This window comes from Oncorhynchus mykiss, chromosome 7 (assembly GCF_057628025.1).
Source record: "Oncorhynchus mykiss isolate SJ-2025 chromosome 7, ASM5762802v1, whole genome shotgun sequence".
Taxonomy (NCBI): Eukaryota; Metazoa; Chordata; class Actinopteri; order Salmoniformes; family Salmonidae; genus Oncorhynchus; species Oncorhynchus mykiss.
In genome coordinates, this window is record NC_143028.1 from 81,935,134 (window position 1) to 81,948,996 (window position 13,863).

At 50.0% G+C, this 13,863-nt stretch overlaps 2 protein-coding genes across 4 annotated transcripts in view; one reads left to right on the forward strand and one right to left on the reverse strand.

Annotated features, from left to right (window-relative positions):
* Positions 1–5,206: 5,206 nt before the first annotated feature.
* cenpp (centromere protein P) overlaps positions 5,207–13,863 on the reverse strand; it is a 189,893-nt gene continuing 181,236 nt past the window's right edge. For both annotated transcript variants that reach the window (XM_021610800.3, XM_021610799.3), the window contains exons 7-9: positions 5,984–6,063; positions 5,762–5,853; positions 5,207–5,589 (exon numbers count right to left, since the gene is read on the reverse strand). In XM_021610800.3, coding sequence (XP_021466475.3) covers positions 5,471–5,589; positions 5,762–5,853; positions 5,984–6,063 — 291 coding nt within the window. In that variant the 3' untranslated portion in view covers positions 5,207–5,470. The remainder of the gene's footprint in view (positions 5,590–5,761; positions 5,854–5,983; positions 6,064–13,863) is intronic.
* ecm2 (extracellular matrix protein 2, female organ and adipocyte specific) overlaps positions 8,000–13,863 on the forward strand; it is a 37,617-nt gene continuing 31,753 nt past the window's right edge. Inside the window, exon 1 of one of the 2 annotated variants that reach the window (XM_090242087.1) lies at positions 8,000–8,573. The gene's annotated coding sequence lies outside the window, so the exon portion shown is untranslated. The remainder of the gene's footprint in view (positions 8,574–13,863) is intronic. The other variant, XM_090242088.1, reaches the window with a different exon arrangement.

The window sequence follows — 13,863 nt, forward strand, 5'->3', positions numbered from 1 at the left end:
CCATCTCCTCTTGCCTAGCCTCCATCTCCTCTCGCCTAGCCTCCATCTCCTCTCGCCCAGCCTCCATCTCCTCTCCCCCAGCCTCCATCTCGTCTCCCCCAGCCTCCATCTCGTCTCCCCCAGCCTCCATCTCGTCTCCCCCAGCCTCCATCTCGTCTCCCCCAGCCTCCATCTCGTCTCCCCGAGCCTACATCTCGTCTCCCCCAGCCTCCATCTCAACACGTCAGAGGGAGGGGAGGACGAGAGCATTTCAGTAGATCTAACTACCTAGGTACTTCTTCCCCAATGCTCTCCTCCTCACGGCCCCTCTGAAAACGTTGAGAGGTCGCAGGACAATGAGGAAAGACTTCATGCGCCCCCCAGGGGGTACAACGGAGGCCGTGAGGGACTAAAAGTGTTGACTCTACGCAGCGCTAACAGAACCTAACAGTTTGCTTGTGCTGTTTTTAGTACATTGACCAGCGGTGTGAGTGATGGCTGGAACAGAAACGGTTCCCTATGTAGCCAAAAGTGGTGCACTAATCAGAGAACAGGATGCCATTTTACCCAGCCTCCCCTCCAATGAGGAGGGGGGGGGGGATAGTAGTACCTAAAGGGTGTCTAATCCAATGAGAGGGGGCCGAAACCTAAAAAATGACTTGAATATCTGTCGTGTTGGGACTTGCCAGGAGAAAGGAAGATGGTTTTAAGAGAGAATACTTGTCCTGTTGCATGAAATGGGTTTTCCACTTAATCAAGTTGTCAGGGACCCCGGCCGTTCCATGTGTTGCAGAGCTGGCACACCCCAGTCAACTCTGGGAGTCCCTGAGGAGAGGTTTAAACCCCCTGCTGTAGGGAGTCCCTGAGGAGAGGTTTAAACCCCCTGCTGTAAGGGGTCCCTGAGGAGAGGTTTAAACCCCCTGCTGTAAGGGGTCCCTGAGGAGAGGTTTAAACCCCCTGCTGTAGGGAGTCCCTGAGGAGAGGTTTAAACCCCCTGCTGTAAGGAGTCCCTGAGGAGAGGTTTAAACCCCCTGCTGTAAGGGGTCCCTGAGGAGAGGTTTAAACCCCCTGCTGTAAGGGGTCCCTGAGGAGAGGTTTAAACCCCCTGCTGTAGGGAGTCCCTGAGGAGAGGTTTAAACCCCCTGCTGTAGGGAGTCCCTGAGGAGAGGTTTAAACCCCCTGCTGTAGGGAGTCCCTGAGGAGAGGTTTAAACCCCCTGCTGTAAGGAGTCCCTGAGGAGAGGTTTAAACCCCCTGCTGTAGGGAGTCCCTGAGGAGAGGTTTAAACCCCCTGCTGTAGGGAGTCCCTGAGGAGAGGTTTAAACCCCCTGCTGTAAGGAGTCCCTGAGGAGAGGTTTAAACCCCCTGCTGTAGGGAGTCCCTGAGGAGAGGTTTAAACCCCCTGCTGTGAGGAGTCCCTGAGGAGAGGTTTAAACCCCCTGCTGTAAGGAGTCCCTGAGGAGAGGTTTAAACCCTCTGCTGTAGGGAGTCCCTGAGGAGAGGTTTAAACCCCCTGCTGTAAGGAGTCCCTGAGGAGAGGTTTAAACCCTCTGCTGTAAGAGGTCCCTGCTGTAAGGAGTCCCTGAGGAGAGGTTTAAACCCCCTGCTGTAAGGAGTCCCTGCTGTAGGGAGTCCCTGAGGAGAGGTTTAAACCCCCTGCTGTAAGGGGTCCCTGAGGAGAGGTTAAACCCCCTGCTGTAGGGAGTCCCTGAGGAGAGGTTTAAACTCCCTGCTGTAGGGAGTCCCTGAGGAGAGGTTTAAACCCCCTGCTGTAGGGAGTCCCTGAGGAGAGGTTTAAACCCCCTGCTGTAAGGGGTCCCTGAGGAGAGGTTTAAACCCCCTGCTGTAAGGAGTCCCTGCTGTAAGGGGTCCCTGAGGAGAGGTTTAAACCCCCTGCTGTAAGGAGTCCCTGAGGAGAGGTTTAAACCCCCTGCTGTAAGGAGTCCCTGAGGAGAGGTTTAAACCCCCTGCTGTAAGGAGTCCCTGAGGAGAGGTTTAAACCCCCTGCTGTAGGGAGTCCCTGAGGAGAGGTTTAAACCCCCTGCTGTAAGGAGTCCCTGAGGAGAGGTTTAAACCCCCTGCTGTAGGGAGTCCCTGAGGAGAGGTTTAAACCCTCTGCTGTAGGGAGTCCCTGAGGAGAGGTTTAAACCCCCTGCTGTAAGGAGTCCCTGAGGAGAGGTTTAAACCCCCTGCTGTAAGGAGTCCCTGCTGTGAGGAGTCCCTGAGGAGAGGTTTAAACCCCCTGCTGTGAGGAGTCCCTGAGGAGAGGTTTAAACCCCCTGCTGTAGGGAGTCCCTGAGGAGAGGTTTAAACCCCCTGCTGTAGGGAGTCCCTGAGGAGAGGTTTAAACCCCCTGCTGTAAGGGGTCCCAGAGGAGAGGTTTAAACCCCCTGCTGTAAGGAGTCCCTGCTGTGAGGAGTCCCTGAGGAGAGGTTTAAACCCCCTGCTGTGAGGAGTCCCTGAGGAGAGGTTTAAACCACCTGCTGTAGGGAGTCCCTGAGGAGAGGTTTAAACTCCCTGCTGTAAGGAGTCCCTGAGGAGAGGTTTAAACCCCCTGCTGTAGGGAGTCCCTGAGGAGAGGTTTAAACCCCCTGCTGTAAGAGGTCCCTGAGGAGAGGTTTAAACCCCCTGCTGTAAGGAGACCCTGCTGTAAGGAGACCCTGATGAGAGGTTTAAACCCCCTGCTGTAGGGAGTCCCTGAGGAGAGGTTTAAACCCCCTGCTGTAAGGAGTCCCTGAGGAGAGGTTTAAACCCCCTGCTGTAAGGAGTCCCTGAGGAGAGGTTTAAACCCCCTGCTGTAGGGAGTCCCTGATGAGAGGTTTAAACCCCCTGCTGTGAGGAGTCCTTGAGGAGAGGTTTAAACCCCCTGCTGTAAGGAGACCCTGAGGAGAGGTTTAAACCCCCTGCTGTGAGGAGTCCCTGAGGAGAGGTTTAAACCCCCTGCTGTAGGGAGTCCCTGAGGAGAGGTTTAAACCCCCTGCTGTAGGGAGTCCCTGAGGAGAGGTTTAAACCCTCTGCTGTAAGGAGTCCCTGAGGAGAGGTTTAAACCCCCTGCTGTAGGGAGTCCCTGAGGAGAGGTTTAAACCCCCTGCTGTGAGGAGTCCCTGAGGAGAGGTTTAAACCCCCTGCTGTAAGGAGTCCCTGAGGAGAGGTTTAAACCCTCTGCTGTAAGGAGTCCCTGAGGAGAGGTTTAAACCCCCTGCTGTAAGGAGACCCTGATGAGAGGTTTAAACCCCCTGCTGTAAGGAATCCCTGAGGAGAGGTTTAAACCCCCTGCTGTAGGGAGTCCCTGAGGAGAGCTTTAAACCCTCTGCTGTAGGGAGTCCCTGAGGAGAGGTTTAAACCCCCTGCTGTAGGGAGTCCCTGAGGAGAGGTTTAAACCCTCTGCTGTAAGGAGTCCCTGAGGAGAGGTTTAAACCCCCTGCTGTAAGGAGCAGACGGTGGCATATCTCCCAGGGTTGTGTCCCACAATGGCACTCTATTCCCTATCCTGTGCACTATTTTTCACCAGGACCCATAGGGCACTAGATAGGGAATAGGGTGCAGACCCAGTAACATGGTAACATAGTGAAGCAAACCACTGATCTGAATAACAATTTATGACTGTATTAACCAACACTGTGTGTCCCAAAATGGCACCCTATTCCCTATATAGTGCACTTCTTTAGACCAGAGCCCTATTCCCTATATAGTGCAGTACTTTAGACCAGAGCCCTATTCCCTATATAGTGCAGTACTTTTGACAAGAGCCCTATTCCCTATGTAGTGCAGTACTTTTGACACGAGCCCTATTCCCTATATAGTGCAGTACTTTTGACACGAGCCCTATTCCCTATATAGTGCAGTACTTTTGACAAGAGCCCTATTCCCTATATAGTGCAGTACTTTTGACACGAGCCCTATTCCCTATATAGTGCACTACTTTTGACAAGAGCCCTATTCCCTATATAGTGCACTACTTTTGACAAGAGCCCTATTCCCTATATAGTGCACTACTTTTGACAAGAGCCCTATATAGTGCACTACTTTTGACAAGAGCCCTATATAGTGCACTACTTTTGACTAGAGCCCTATTCCCTATATAGTGCAGTACTTTTGACAAGAGCCCTATTCCCTATATAGTGCAGTACTTTTGACAAGAGCCCTATTCCCTATATAGTGCACTACTTTTGACTAGAGCCCTATTCCCTATATAGTGCACTACTTTTGACTAGAGCCCTATTCCCTATATAGTGCACTACTTTTGACAAGAGCCCTATATAGTGCACTACTTTTGACTAGAGCCCTATATAGTGCACTACTTTTGACTAGAGCCCTATTCCCTATATAGTGCAGTACTTTTGACAAGAGCCCTATTCCCTATATAGTGCAGTACTTTTGACACGAGCCCTATTCCCTATATAGTGCAGTACTTTTGACAAGAGCCCTATATAGTGCAGTACTTTTCACTAGAGCCCCTCCCCTCCATAGGGCGGTACTTTTAACTAGAGCCCCTCCCCTCCATAGGGCGGTACTTTTAACTAGAGCCCCTCCCCTCCATAGGGCGGTACTTTTAACTAGAGCCCCTCCCCTCCATAGGGCGGTACTTTTAACTAGAGCCCCTCCATAGGGCGGTACTTTTAACTAGAGCCCCTCCCCTCCATAGGGCGGTACTTTTAACTAGAGCCCCTCCCCTCCATAGGGCGGTACTTTTAACTAGAGCCCCTCCCCTCCATAGGGCGGTACTCTTGACTAGAGCCCCTCCCCTCCATAGGGCGGTACTCTTGACTAGAGCCCCTCCCCTCCATAGGGCGGTACTCTTGACTAGAGCCCCTCCCCTCCATAGGGCGGTACTCTTGACTAGAGCCCCTCCCCTCCATAGGGCGGTACTTTTAACTAGAGCCCCTCCCCTCCATAGGGCGGTACTCTTGACTAGAGCCCCTCCCCTCCATAGGGCGGTACTCTTGACTAGAGCCCCTCCCCTCCATAGGGCGGTACTCTTGACTAGAGCCCCTCCCCTCCATTGGCTGACGTTGTAAAATAACAAATTGTTCTTAACTGACTTACCTGGTTAAATGAAATAGGACTCTGATGAAAAGTAGAGCCTTTTATGTCGGGAATAGGGTGCCATTTTAGACTAGAACACTTTTAAAACTAAATCACACGCACTGAGAGACCTACGATAACACTGTGAGACCTAAGATAACACTTGTGTGTACAGTATAAACAAATTACATTGGACGTTGCTATTTAGCATTCTGTATTTAAAATCTTTTTATTTTTCTAGATCTTCAACTAATGCTACATTGACATGTATACATACAGATGGCATTAACAGATATTTATAAATGTTTGAGAGTAAAGAATTGTTTATATTTAATAAACTGATGACAGAGAATGTGGGGGTTTCTTAACCAAGTCTTCAGACAATTAAAAACTTTATTTTGTTTGTTTTTGTTTTTAGTTTTGAGGGAAATATTCCTTAAAGTTAGAGGGCAATTGAAAGAAACTTGTTAAACATCCACAGACTGTATTACAGTGTCAATAGAAGCCTCTGCTCCAAGGATCCTCAGAAGACTCTGGAAGGAGTCGGGGGCGTTCTCGATCACCTTCCTGCTGTCCATCTCGAGCACTGCAAAAACAAAACGAGCTCCATATTTGTGATATATCAGGTGTTTGCTAGAATATGTTGTGGCAATGCCAGTTGGTCTCAGCATGATTTGAAAAGCACAATTGTTTGATTTCACTGATCTGTCAAAAAGTAAGAGATTATTGTGACGGGAGCTATTTCAACATGGTCTCACCCTTCTCAGGCATCTTGGTAAGGAGGTCTATCTTGGGCGTGATATCCCCCTCATTGGTCACCTCAATGCTCCAGTAGATCGTCAGAGCACACCTGGATCCAATCACAGCTCTGTTAACACCACTGTGGATCTCTCGTATCAGCCAATCAAGACTAGGCCTATTCTTCAAGACATGCAGTATGGCTACGTTATCTTGAGCTATAGAAAATAGTGACGCGTTACCCGGCTAGTTTAGGTGACTTGATCTGCATGACCTCTGCCCTGCAGCCTCCGGGTAGACTGACCACACATGGATACTTCTCCTGGGAGAGAGAGAGAAAGGGTAGCCTAGTGGTTAGAGCGTAGTAACCGGAAGGTTGAAAGTTCAAACCCCCGAGCTGACAAGGTACAAAATCTGTCGTTCTGCCCCTGAACAAGACAGTTAACCCACTGTTCCTAGACCAGTTAACCCACTGTTCCTAGACCAGTTAACCCACTGTTCCTAGACCAGTTAACCCACTGTTCCTAGACCAGTTAACCCACTGTTCCTAGACCAGTTAACCCACTGTTCCTAGACCAGTTAACCCACTGTTCCTAGGCCAGTTAACCCACTGTTCCTAGACCAGTTAACCCACTGTTCCTAGACCAGTTAACCCACTGTTCCTAGACCAGTTAACCCACTGTTCCTAGGCCAGTTAACCCACTGTTCCTAGACCAGTTAACCCACTGTTCCTAGACCAGTTAACCCACTGTTCCTAGGCCAGTTAACCCACTGTTCCTAGACCAGTTAACCCACTGTTCCTAGGGCCGTCATTGAAAATAAGAATTTGTTCTTAACTGACTTGCCTGGTTAAATAGAAGTATAATAAAAACAACAACGTTGAGACCAATGTTAAAATACAATTAAGTTCATCTCATTCAGTAAGGAGGTCCATTCTCGGGCTGTGATGGTAAACATTAAGAGTTCAGATGTTCCATATCGTCAAGGACAGATACCAGACTGTATAGTTGAGCAATACGGCATCTAAGGGGTCTGTGGTATTTGGCCAATTGACCTCAGCTAAAGGCTGTTCTCATGAATGACGCAACGCAGAGTACAGCCTGAATAGCCGTGGTATATTATCCATATACCACAAGTCCCTGAGGTGCCTTATTGCTATTATAAACTATTTACCAATGTAATTAGAGCAGTAAACAAGTCTATTATAAATCGATTACCATTATAATTGCAACAATAAACAAGTGTTATAAACTGATGCCCTCATAATTAGAACAGTAAAAAAAGCTATGTTTTGCCGTACCCATGGTATAATGTCTGATATATCACGGCTGTCAGCCAATCAGAATTCAGGGTTCGAACCACCCGGTTTATAATGTCTGATATACCACTGCTTTCAGCCAATCAGCAGCCAGAAGTGAATAAACTCCAGGTAATCTCTTATGGACAGATCTGTGTAAACTGGTACCGTAGAATCTGTCCAGGGGGAATAAGGTGCCATTTTGGGGAACCCCCCCCCCCAAGACATTTCTGTCCTGGTTAGAGGCGGTGCAGTCTGGTTAGAAGCGGTGCAGTCTGGTTAGAGGCGGTGCAGTCTGGTTAGAGGCGGTGCAGTCCGGTTAGAGGCGGTGCAGTCTGGTTAGAAGCGGTGCAGTCTGGTTAGAGGCGGTGCAGTCTGGTTAGAAGCGGTGCAGTCTGGTTAGAGGCGGTGCAGACTGGTTAGAGGCGGTGCAGACTGGTTAGAGGCGGTGCAGTCTGGTTAGAGGCGGTGCAGTCTGGTTAGAGGCGGTGCAGTCTGGTTAGAGGCGGTGCAGACTGGTTAGAGGCGGTGCAGACTGGTTAGAGGCGGTGCAGACTGGTTAGAGGCGGTGCAGACTGGTTAGAGGCGGTGCAGACTGGTTAGAGGCGGTGCAGACTGGTTAGAGGCGGTGCAGTCTGGTTAGATGAGGTGCAGACTGGTTAGAGGTGGTGCAGTCTGGTTAGAGGCGGTGCAGTCTGGTTAGATGAGGTGCAGACTGGTTAGAGGTGGTGCAGTCTGGTTAGAGGCGGTGCAGTCTGGTTAGAGGCGGTGCAGTCTGGTTAGAGGCGGTGCAGTCTGGTTAGAGGCGGTGCAGTCTGCAGACTGGTTAGAGGCGGTGCAGACTGGTTAGAGGCGGTGCAGTCTGCAGACTGGTTAGAGACGGTGCAGACTGGTTAGAGGCGGTACAGTCGGCAGACTGGTTAGAGGCGGTGCAGTCTGCAGACTGGTTAGAGGCGGTGCAGTCTGCAGACTGGTTAGAGGCGGTGCAGTCTGCAGACTGGTTAGAGGCGGTGCAGTCTGCAGACTGGTTAGAGGCGGTGCAGACTGGTTAGAGGCGGTGCAGACTGGTTAGAGGCGGTGCAGACTGGTTAGAGGCGGTGCAGTCTGCAGACTGGATAATGACAAGCTATAGGGGTAAAGCTACACCTCTGTTGTTGCAGAGTAGTGTACCAAACACCACCATTGTGTTAACTTAGCTAGTAATTACAAGAGAAAATGACCCCTCTCTCTCTCTCTCACAACACTGTCTTCGTGTATTTTCTAGTCTTTTAAGTGACCTGCTCTCTCTCTGATGCTTACAGCGTTCAGCTTTTCAGACTTCTAACCTTGTCTTCTGTTAGGCAAGGCTTGGCATCCCCCAGGCTTCTCTGAGCGGAGCATAACAGGCTTGTCTCCCTCTCTGTCTGTCTAAAACATTTATCTCCTCGGCAGCTCAGAGCCTGCAGAGGGAGAGTACACTGTCCTACAGCTGGTCTGGGAGAGGGAGGAAATAACTTGGCATTGCAACAGACAGACAGACATCCTGCAACACGTTGGTAATGTACACTGGGTTGTCTCACTTCTTGTTCTGCTTTTTACTATAGCTAGTCATTAAGTTCAATGTGTTTGAGTTTGATTAGGTCAGTGAGGGAGGTGTTCTGTGTTTGTGGGGTGGGGTGGCCTGATGACTCCTGATTAGGTCAGTGAGGGAGGTGTTCTGTGTTTGTGGGGTGGGGTGGCCTGATGACTCCTGATTAGGTCAGTGAGGGAGGTGTTCTGTGTTTGTGGGGTGGGGTGGCCTGATGACTCCTGATTAGGTCAGTGAGGGAGGTGTTCTGTGTTTGTGGGGTGGCCTGATGACTCCTGATTAGGTCAGTGAGGGAGGTGTTCTGTGTTTGTGGGGTGGGGTGGCCTGATGACTCCTGATTAGGTCAGTGAGGGAGGTGTTCTGTGTTTATTGGGTGGGGTGGCCTGATGACTCCTGATTAGGTCAGTGAGGGAGGTGTTCTGTGTTTGTGGGGTGGGGTGGCCTGATGACTCCTGATTAGGTCAGTGAGGGAGGTGTTCTGTGTTTATTGGGTGGGGTGGTCTGATGACTCCTGATTAGGTCAGTGAGGGAGGTGTTCTGTGTTTGTGGGGTGGGGTGGCCTGATGACTCCTGATTAGGTCAGTGAGGGAGGTGTTCTGTGTTTGTGGGGTGGGGTAGCCTGATGATTCCTGTATTCATGTCCAGTCTGAGTATCATCTTACACTGCCATGTCAGTAAAACAGCGTTGAAAGTGTTCCCTTTGTTGCTCATTTTTGTTAGAAGCTAATCGTTCATCTGGGATCTTCATTTCCTCTGCCCCCTTTTCATGTCAACAAATGCATTCCTAGTCCTCACTGTCAGCATTAAATCCTATCCAACTATTCAGTAAGACGTGAAAACACCCCACTATTAAAAGCTTTGGTTAAGATGGTTACCTGACAGCTTGGAAACAGACTGAAAATTCCACAGCCAAACTGTGTCGACATCAATATTAGTCTAAAAATGGTTTCATTCAGTCTCATCCTCTCCTGTAGATTATTTTTAGTTCAGTAAACTCCCTCCCTCCCTTTCCCTGCTCTCTTCCCCCCCCCTCTCTTCCTCCCCCCCCCTCTCTTCCTCCCCCCTCTCTCTCTCCCTCCCTCCCTTTCCCCCCTCTCTCCCTCCCTTCCCCCCCTCTCGCTCCCCCCTCCCTCTCTTCCTCCCCCTCTCTCTCTTCCTCCCTCCCTTTCCCCCTCCCTCCCTTTCCTCCCCCTCTCTTCCTCCCCCCTCCCTCCCTTTCCCCCTCTCTCTGTCCCTCCCTCCCTCCCCTGTTTGTATAGAGTTCCTCCATGTGAGCCTAGTCATCCAGAGGGTCACGTTAATCACAATGTTTTCCACTCTTTTCTTTCCACTCTCCTCTTCACCCCCCTTCCCCTTCCCCCCCTCTCCTCTCCCCCGCTCTCCTCTTCACCCCCCCTCTCCTCTTCACCCCTCCTCTCTCCTCTTCACCCCTCCTCTCTCCTCTTCCCCCTCTCCTCTTCACCCCCCCCCCCCTCCTCACCCCAATCTCCTCTTCCCCCCCTCTCCTCTTCCCCCCCTCTCCTCTTCCCCTTCTCTCCTCTGAGAGGAAGGAGGGAGGGTTTAAATGCCTCAGTTCCAGGGACGGTTTATGACTGACTGCTGAGCCTGCTTCCCAAATGGCACCCTGTTCCCTACTTCCCTTTATAGTGCACCCTATTCCCTTCACAAGCATTTTGCTACACCCACAATAACATCTGCTAAATATGTGTATGTGAGCAACACAATTTGAATTGATCTATAGTGCAGCCTAAGACCACTACTACATAGAGCCATGACAACATGGAACCTAGAGCCATGACTACACAGAACCTAGAGCCATGACTACACGGAACATAGAGCCATGACTACACGGAACCTAGAGCCATAACTACACGGAACATAGAGCCATGACTACACGGAACATAGAGCCATGACTACACGGAACATAGAGCCATGACTACACGGAACCTAGAGCCATAACTACACGGAACATAGAGCCATGACTACACGGAACCTAGAGCCATACCTACACGGAACATAGAGCCATGACTACACGGAACCTAGAGCCATGACAACACGGAACCTAGAGCCATGACTACACGGAACCTAATGCCATGACTACACAGAACCTAGAGCCATGACTACACGGAACCTAGAGCCATGACTACATGGAACATAGAGCCATGACTACATGGAACATTATTCAAGAAACGCAGGCAGTAAAGTAGGTATTTAAAAAACAGAAAATTACAACTTACAGAACAGCATGCACTGTGAAGGCACACACATATACACACAATATGTAGTAATGTGTTGGGAAGTGTAATGTTTTCACTCTGTTGGCAGGAACTAATGGGGATCCATAATAAACCCCAGGAAGAGTAGCTGCTGCCTTGACAGGAACTAATAGGGATCCATAATAAACCCCAGGAAGAGTAGCTGTTGTCTTGGCAGGAACTAATGGGGATCCATAATAAACCCCAGGAAGAGTAGCTGCTGCCTTGGCAGGAACTAATGGGGATCCGTAATAAACCCCAGGAAGAGTAGCTGTTGTCTTGGCAGGAACTAATGGGGATCCATAATAAACCCCAGGAAGAGTAGCTGCTGCCTTGGTAGGAACTAATGGGGATCCATAATAAACCCCAGGAAGAGATAGCTGCTGCCTTGGTAGGAACTAATGGGGATCCATAATAAACCCCAGGAAGAGTAGCTGCTGCCTTGGCAGGAACTAATGGGGATCCGTAATAAACCCCAGGAAGAGTAGCTGCTGCCTTGACAGGAACTAATGGGGATCCGTAATAAACCCCAGGAAGAGTAGCTGCTGCCTTGGCAGGAACTAATGGGGATCCGTAATAAACACCAGGAAGAGTAGCTGCTGCCTTGGCAGGAACTAATGGGGATCCATAATAAACCCCAGGAAGAGTAGCTGCTGCCTTGGCAGGAACTAATAGGGATCCATAATAAACCCCAGGAAGAGTAGCTGCTGCCTTGGCAGGAACTAATGGGAATCCGTAATAAACCCCAGGAAGAGTAGCTGTTGTCTTGGCAGGAACTAATGGGGATCCATAATAAACCCCAGGAAGAGTAGCTGCTGCCTTGGCAGGAACTAATGGGGATCCGTAATAAACCCCAGGAAGAGTAGCTGCTGCCTTGGCAGGAACTAATGGGGATCCATAATAAACCCCAGGAAGAGTAGCTGCTGCCTTGGCAGGAACTAATGGGGATCCGTAATAAACCCCAGGAAGAGTAGCTGCTGCCTTGGCAGGAACTAATGGGGATCCGTAATAAACCCCAGGAAGAGTAGCTGCTGCCTTGGCAGGAACTAATGGGGATCCATAATAAACCCCAGGAAGAGTAGCTGCTGCCTTGGTAGGAACTAAAGAGTAGCTGCTGCCTTGGCAGGAACTAATGGGGATCCATAATAAACCCCAGGAAGAGTAGCTGCTGCCTTGGCAGGAACTAATGGGGATCCATAATAAACCCCAGGAAGAGTAGCTGCTGCCTTGGCAGGAACTAATGGGGATCCGTAATAAACACCAGGAAGAGTAGCTGCTGCCTTGGCAGGAACTAATGGGGATCCATAATAAACCCCAGGAAGAGTAGCTGCTGCCTTGGCAGGAACTAATAGGGATCCATAATAAACCCCAGGAAGAGTAGCTGCTGCCTTGGCAGGAACTAATGGGAATCCGTAATAAACCCCAGGAAGAGTAGCTGTTGTCTTGGCAGGAACTAATGGGGATCCATAATAAACCCCAGGAAGAGTAGCTGCTGCCTTGGTAGGAACTAATGGGGATCCATAATAAACCCCAGGAAGAGTAGCTGCTGCCTTGGTAGGAACTAATGGGGATCCATAATAAACCCCAGGAAGAGTAGCTGCTGCCTTGGCAGGAACTAATGGGGATCCGTAATAAACCCCAGGAAGAGTAGCTGCTGCCTTGGCAGGAACTAATGGGGATCCGTAATAAACCCCAGGAAGAGTAGCTGCTGCCTTGGCAGGAACTAATGGGGATCCGTAATAAACACCAGGAAGAGTAGCTGCTGCCTTGGCAGGAACTAATGGGGATCCATAATAAACCCCAGGAAGAGTAGCTGCTGCCTTGGCAGGAACTAATAGGGATCCATAATAAACCCCAGGAAGAGTAGCTGCTGCCTTGGCAGGAACTAATGGGAATCCGTAATAAACCCCAGGAAGAGTAGCTGTTGTCTTGGCAGGAACTAATGGGGATCCATAATAAACCCCAGGAAGAGTAGCTGCTGCCTTGGCAGGAACTAATGGGGATCCGTAATAAACCCCAGGAAGAGTAGCTGCTGCCTTGGCAGGAACTAATGGGGATCCATAATAAACCCCAGGAAGAGTAGCTGCTGCCTTGGCAGGAACTAATGGGGATCCGTAATAAACCCCAGGAAGAGTAGCTGCTGCCTTGGCAGGAACTAATGGGGATCCGTAATAAACCCCAGGAAGAGTAGCTGCTGCCTTGGCAGGAACTAATGGGGATCCATAATAAACCCCAGGAAGAGTAGCTGCTGCCTTGGTAGGAACTAAAGAGTAGCTGCTGCCTTGGCAGGAACTAATGGGGATCCATAATAAACCCCAGGAAGAGTAGCTGCTGCCTTGGCAGGAACTAATGGGGATCCATAATAAACCCCAGGAAGAGTAGCTGCTGCCTTAGCAGGAACTAATGGGGATCCATAATAAACCACAGGAAGAGTAGCTGCTGCCTTGGCAGGAACTAATGGGGATCCGTAATAAACCCCAGGAAGAGTAGCTGTTGTCTTGGCAGGAACTAATGGGGATCCATAATAAACCCCAGGAAGAGTAGCTGCTGCATTGGCAGGAACTAATGGGGATCCGTAATAAACCCCAGGAAGAGTAGCTGCTGCCTTGGCAGGAACTAATGGGGATCCATAATAAACCCCAGGAAGAGTAGCTGCTGCCTTGGCAGGAACTAATGGGGATCCATAATAAACCCCAGGAAGAGTAGCTGCTGCCTTGGCAGGAACTAATGGGGATCCATACTAAACCCCAGGAAGAGTAGCTGCTGCCTTGGCAGGAACTAATGGGGATCCATAATAAACCCCAGGAAGAGTAGCTGCTGCCTTGGCAGGAACTAATAGGGATCCATAATAAACCCCAGGAAGAGTAGCTGCTGCCTAGGCAGGAACTAATGGGGATCCATAATAAACCCCAGGAAGAGTAGTTGCTGCCTTGGCAGGAACTAACGGGGATCCATAATTAACCCCAGGAAGAGTAGCTGCTGCCTTGGCAGGAACTAATGGGG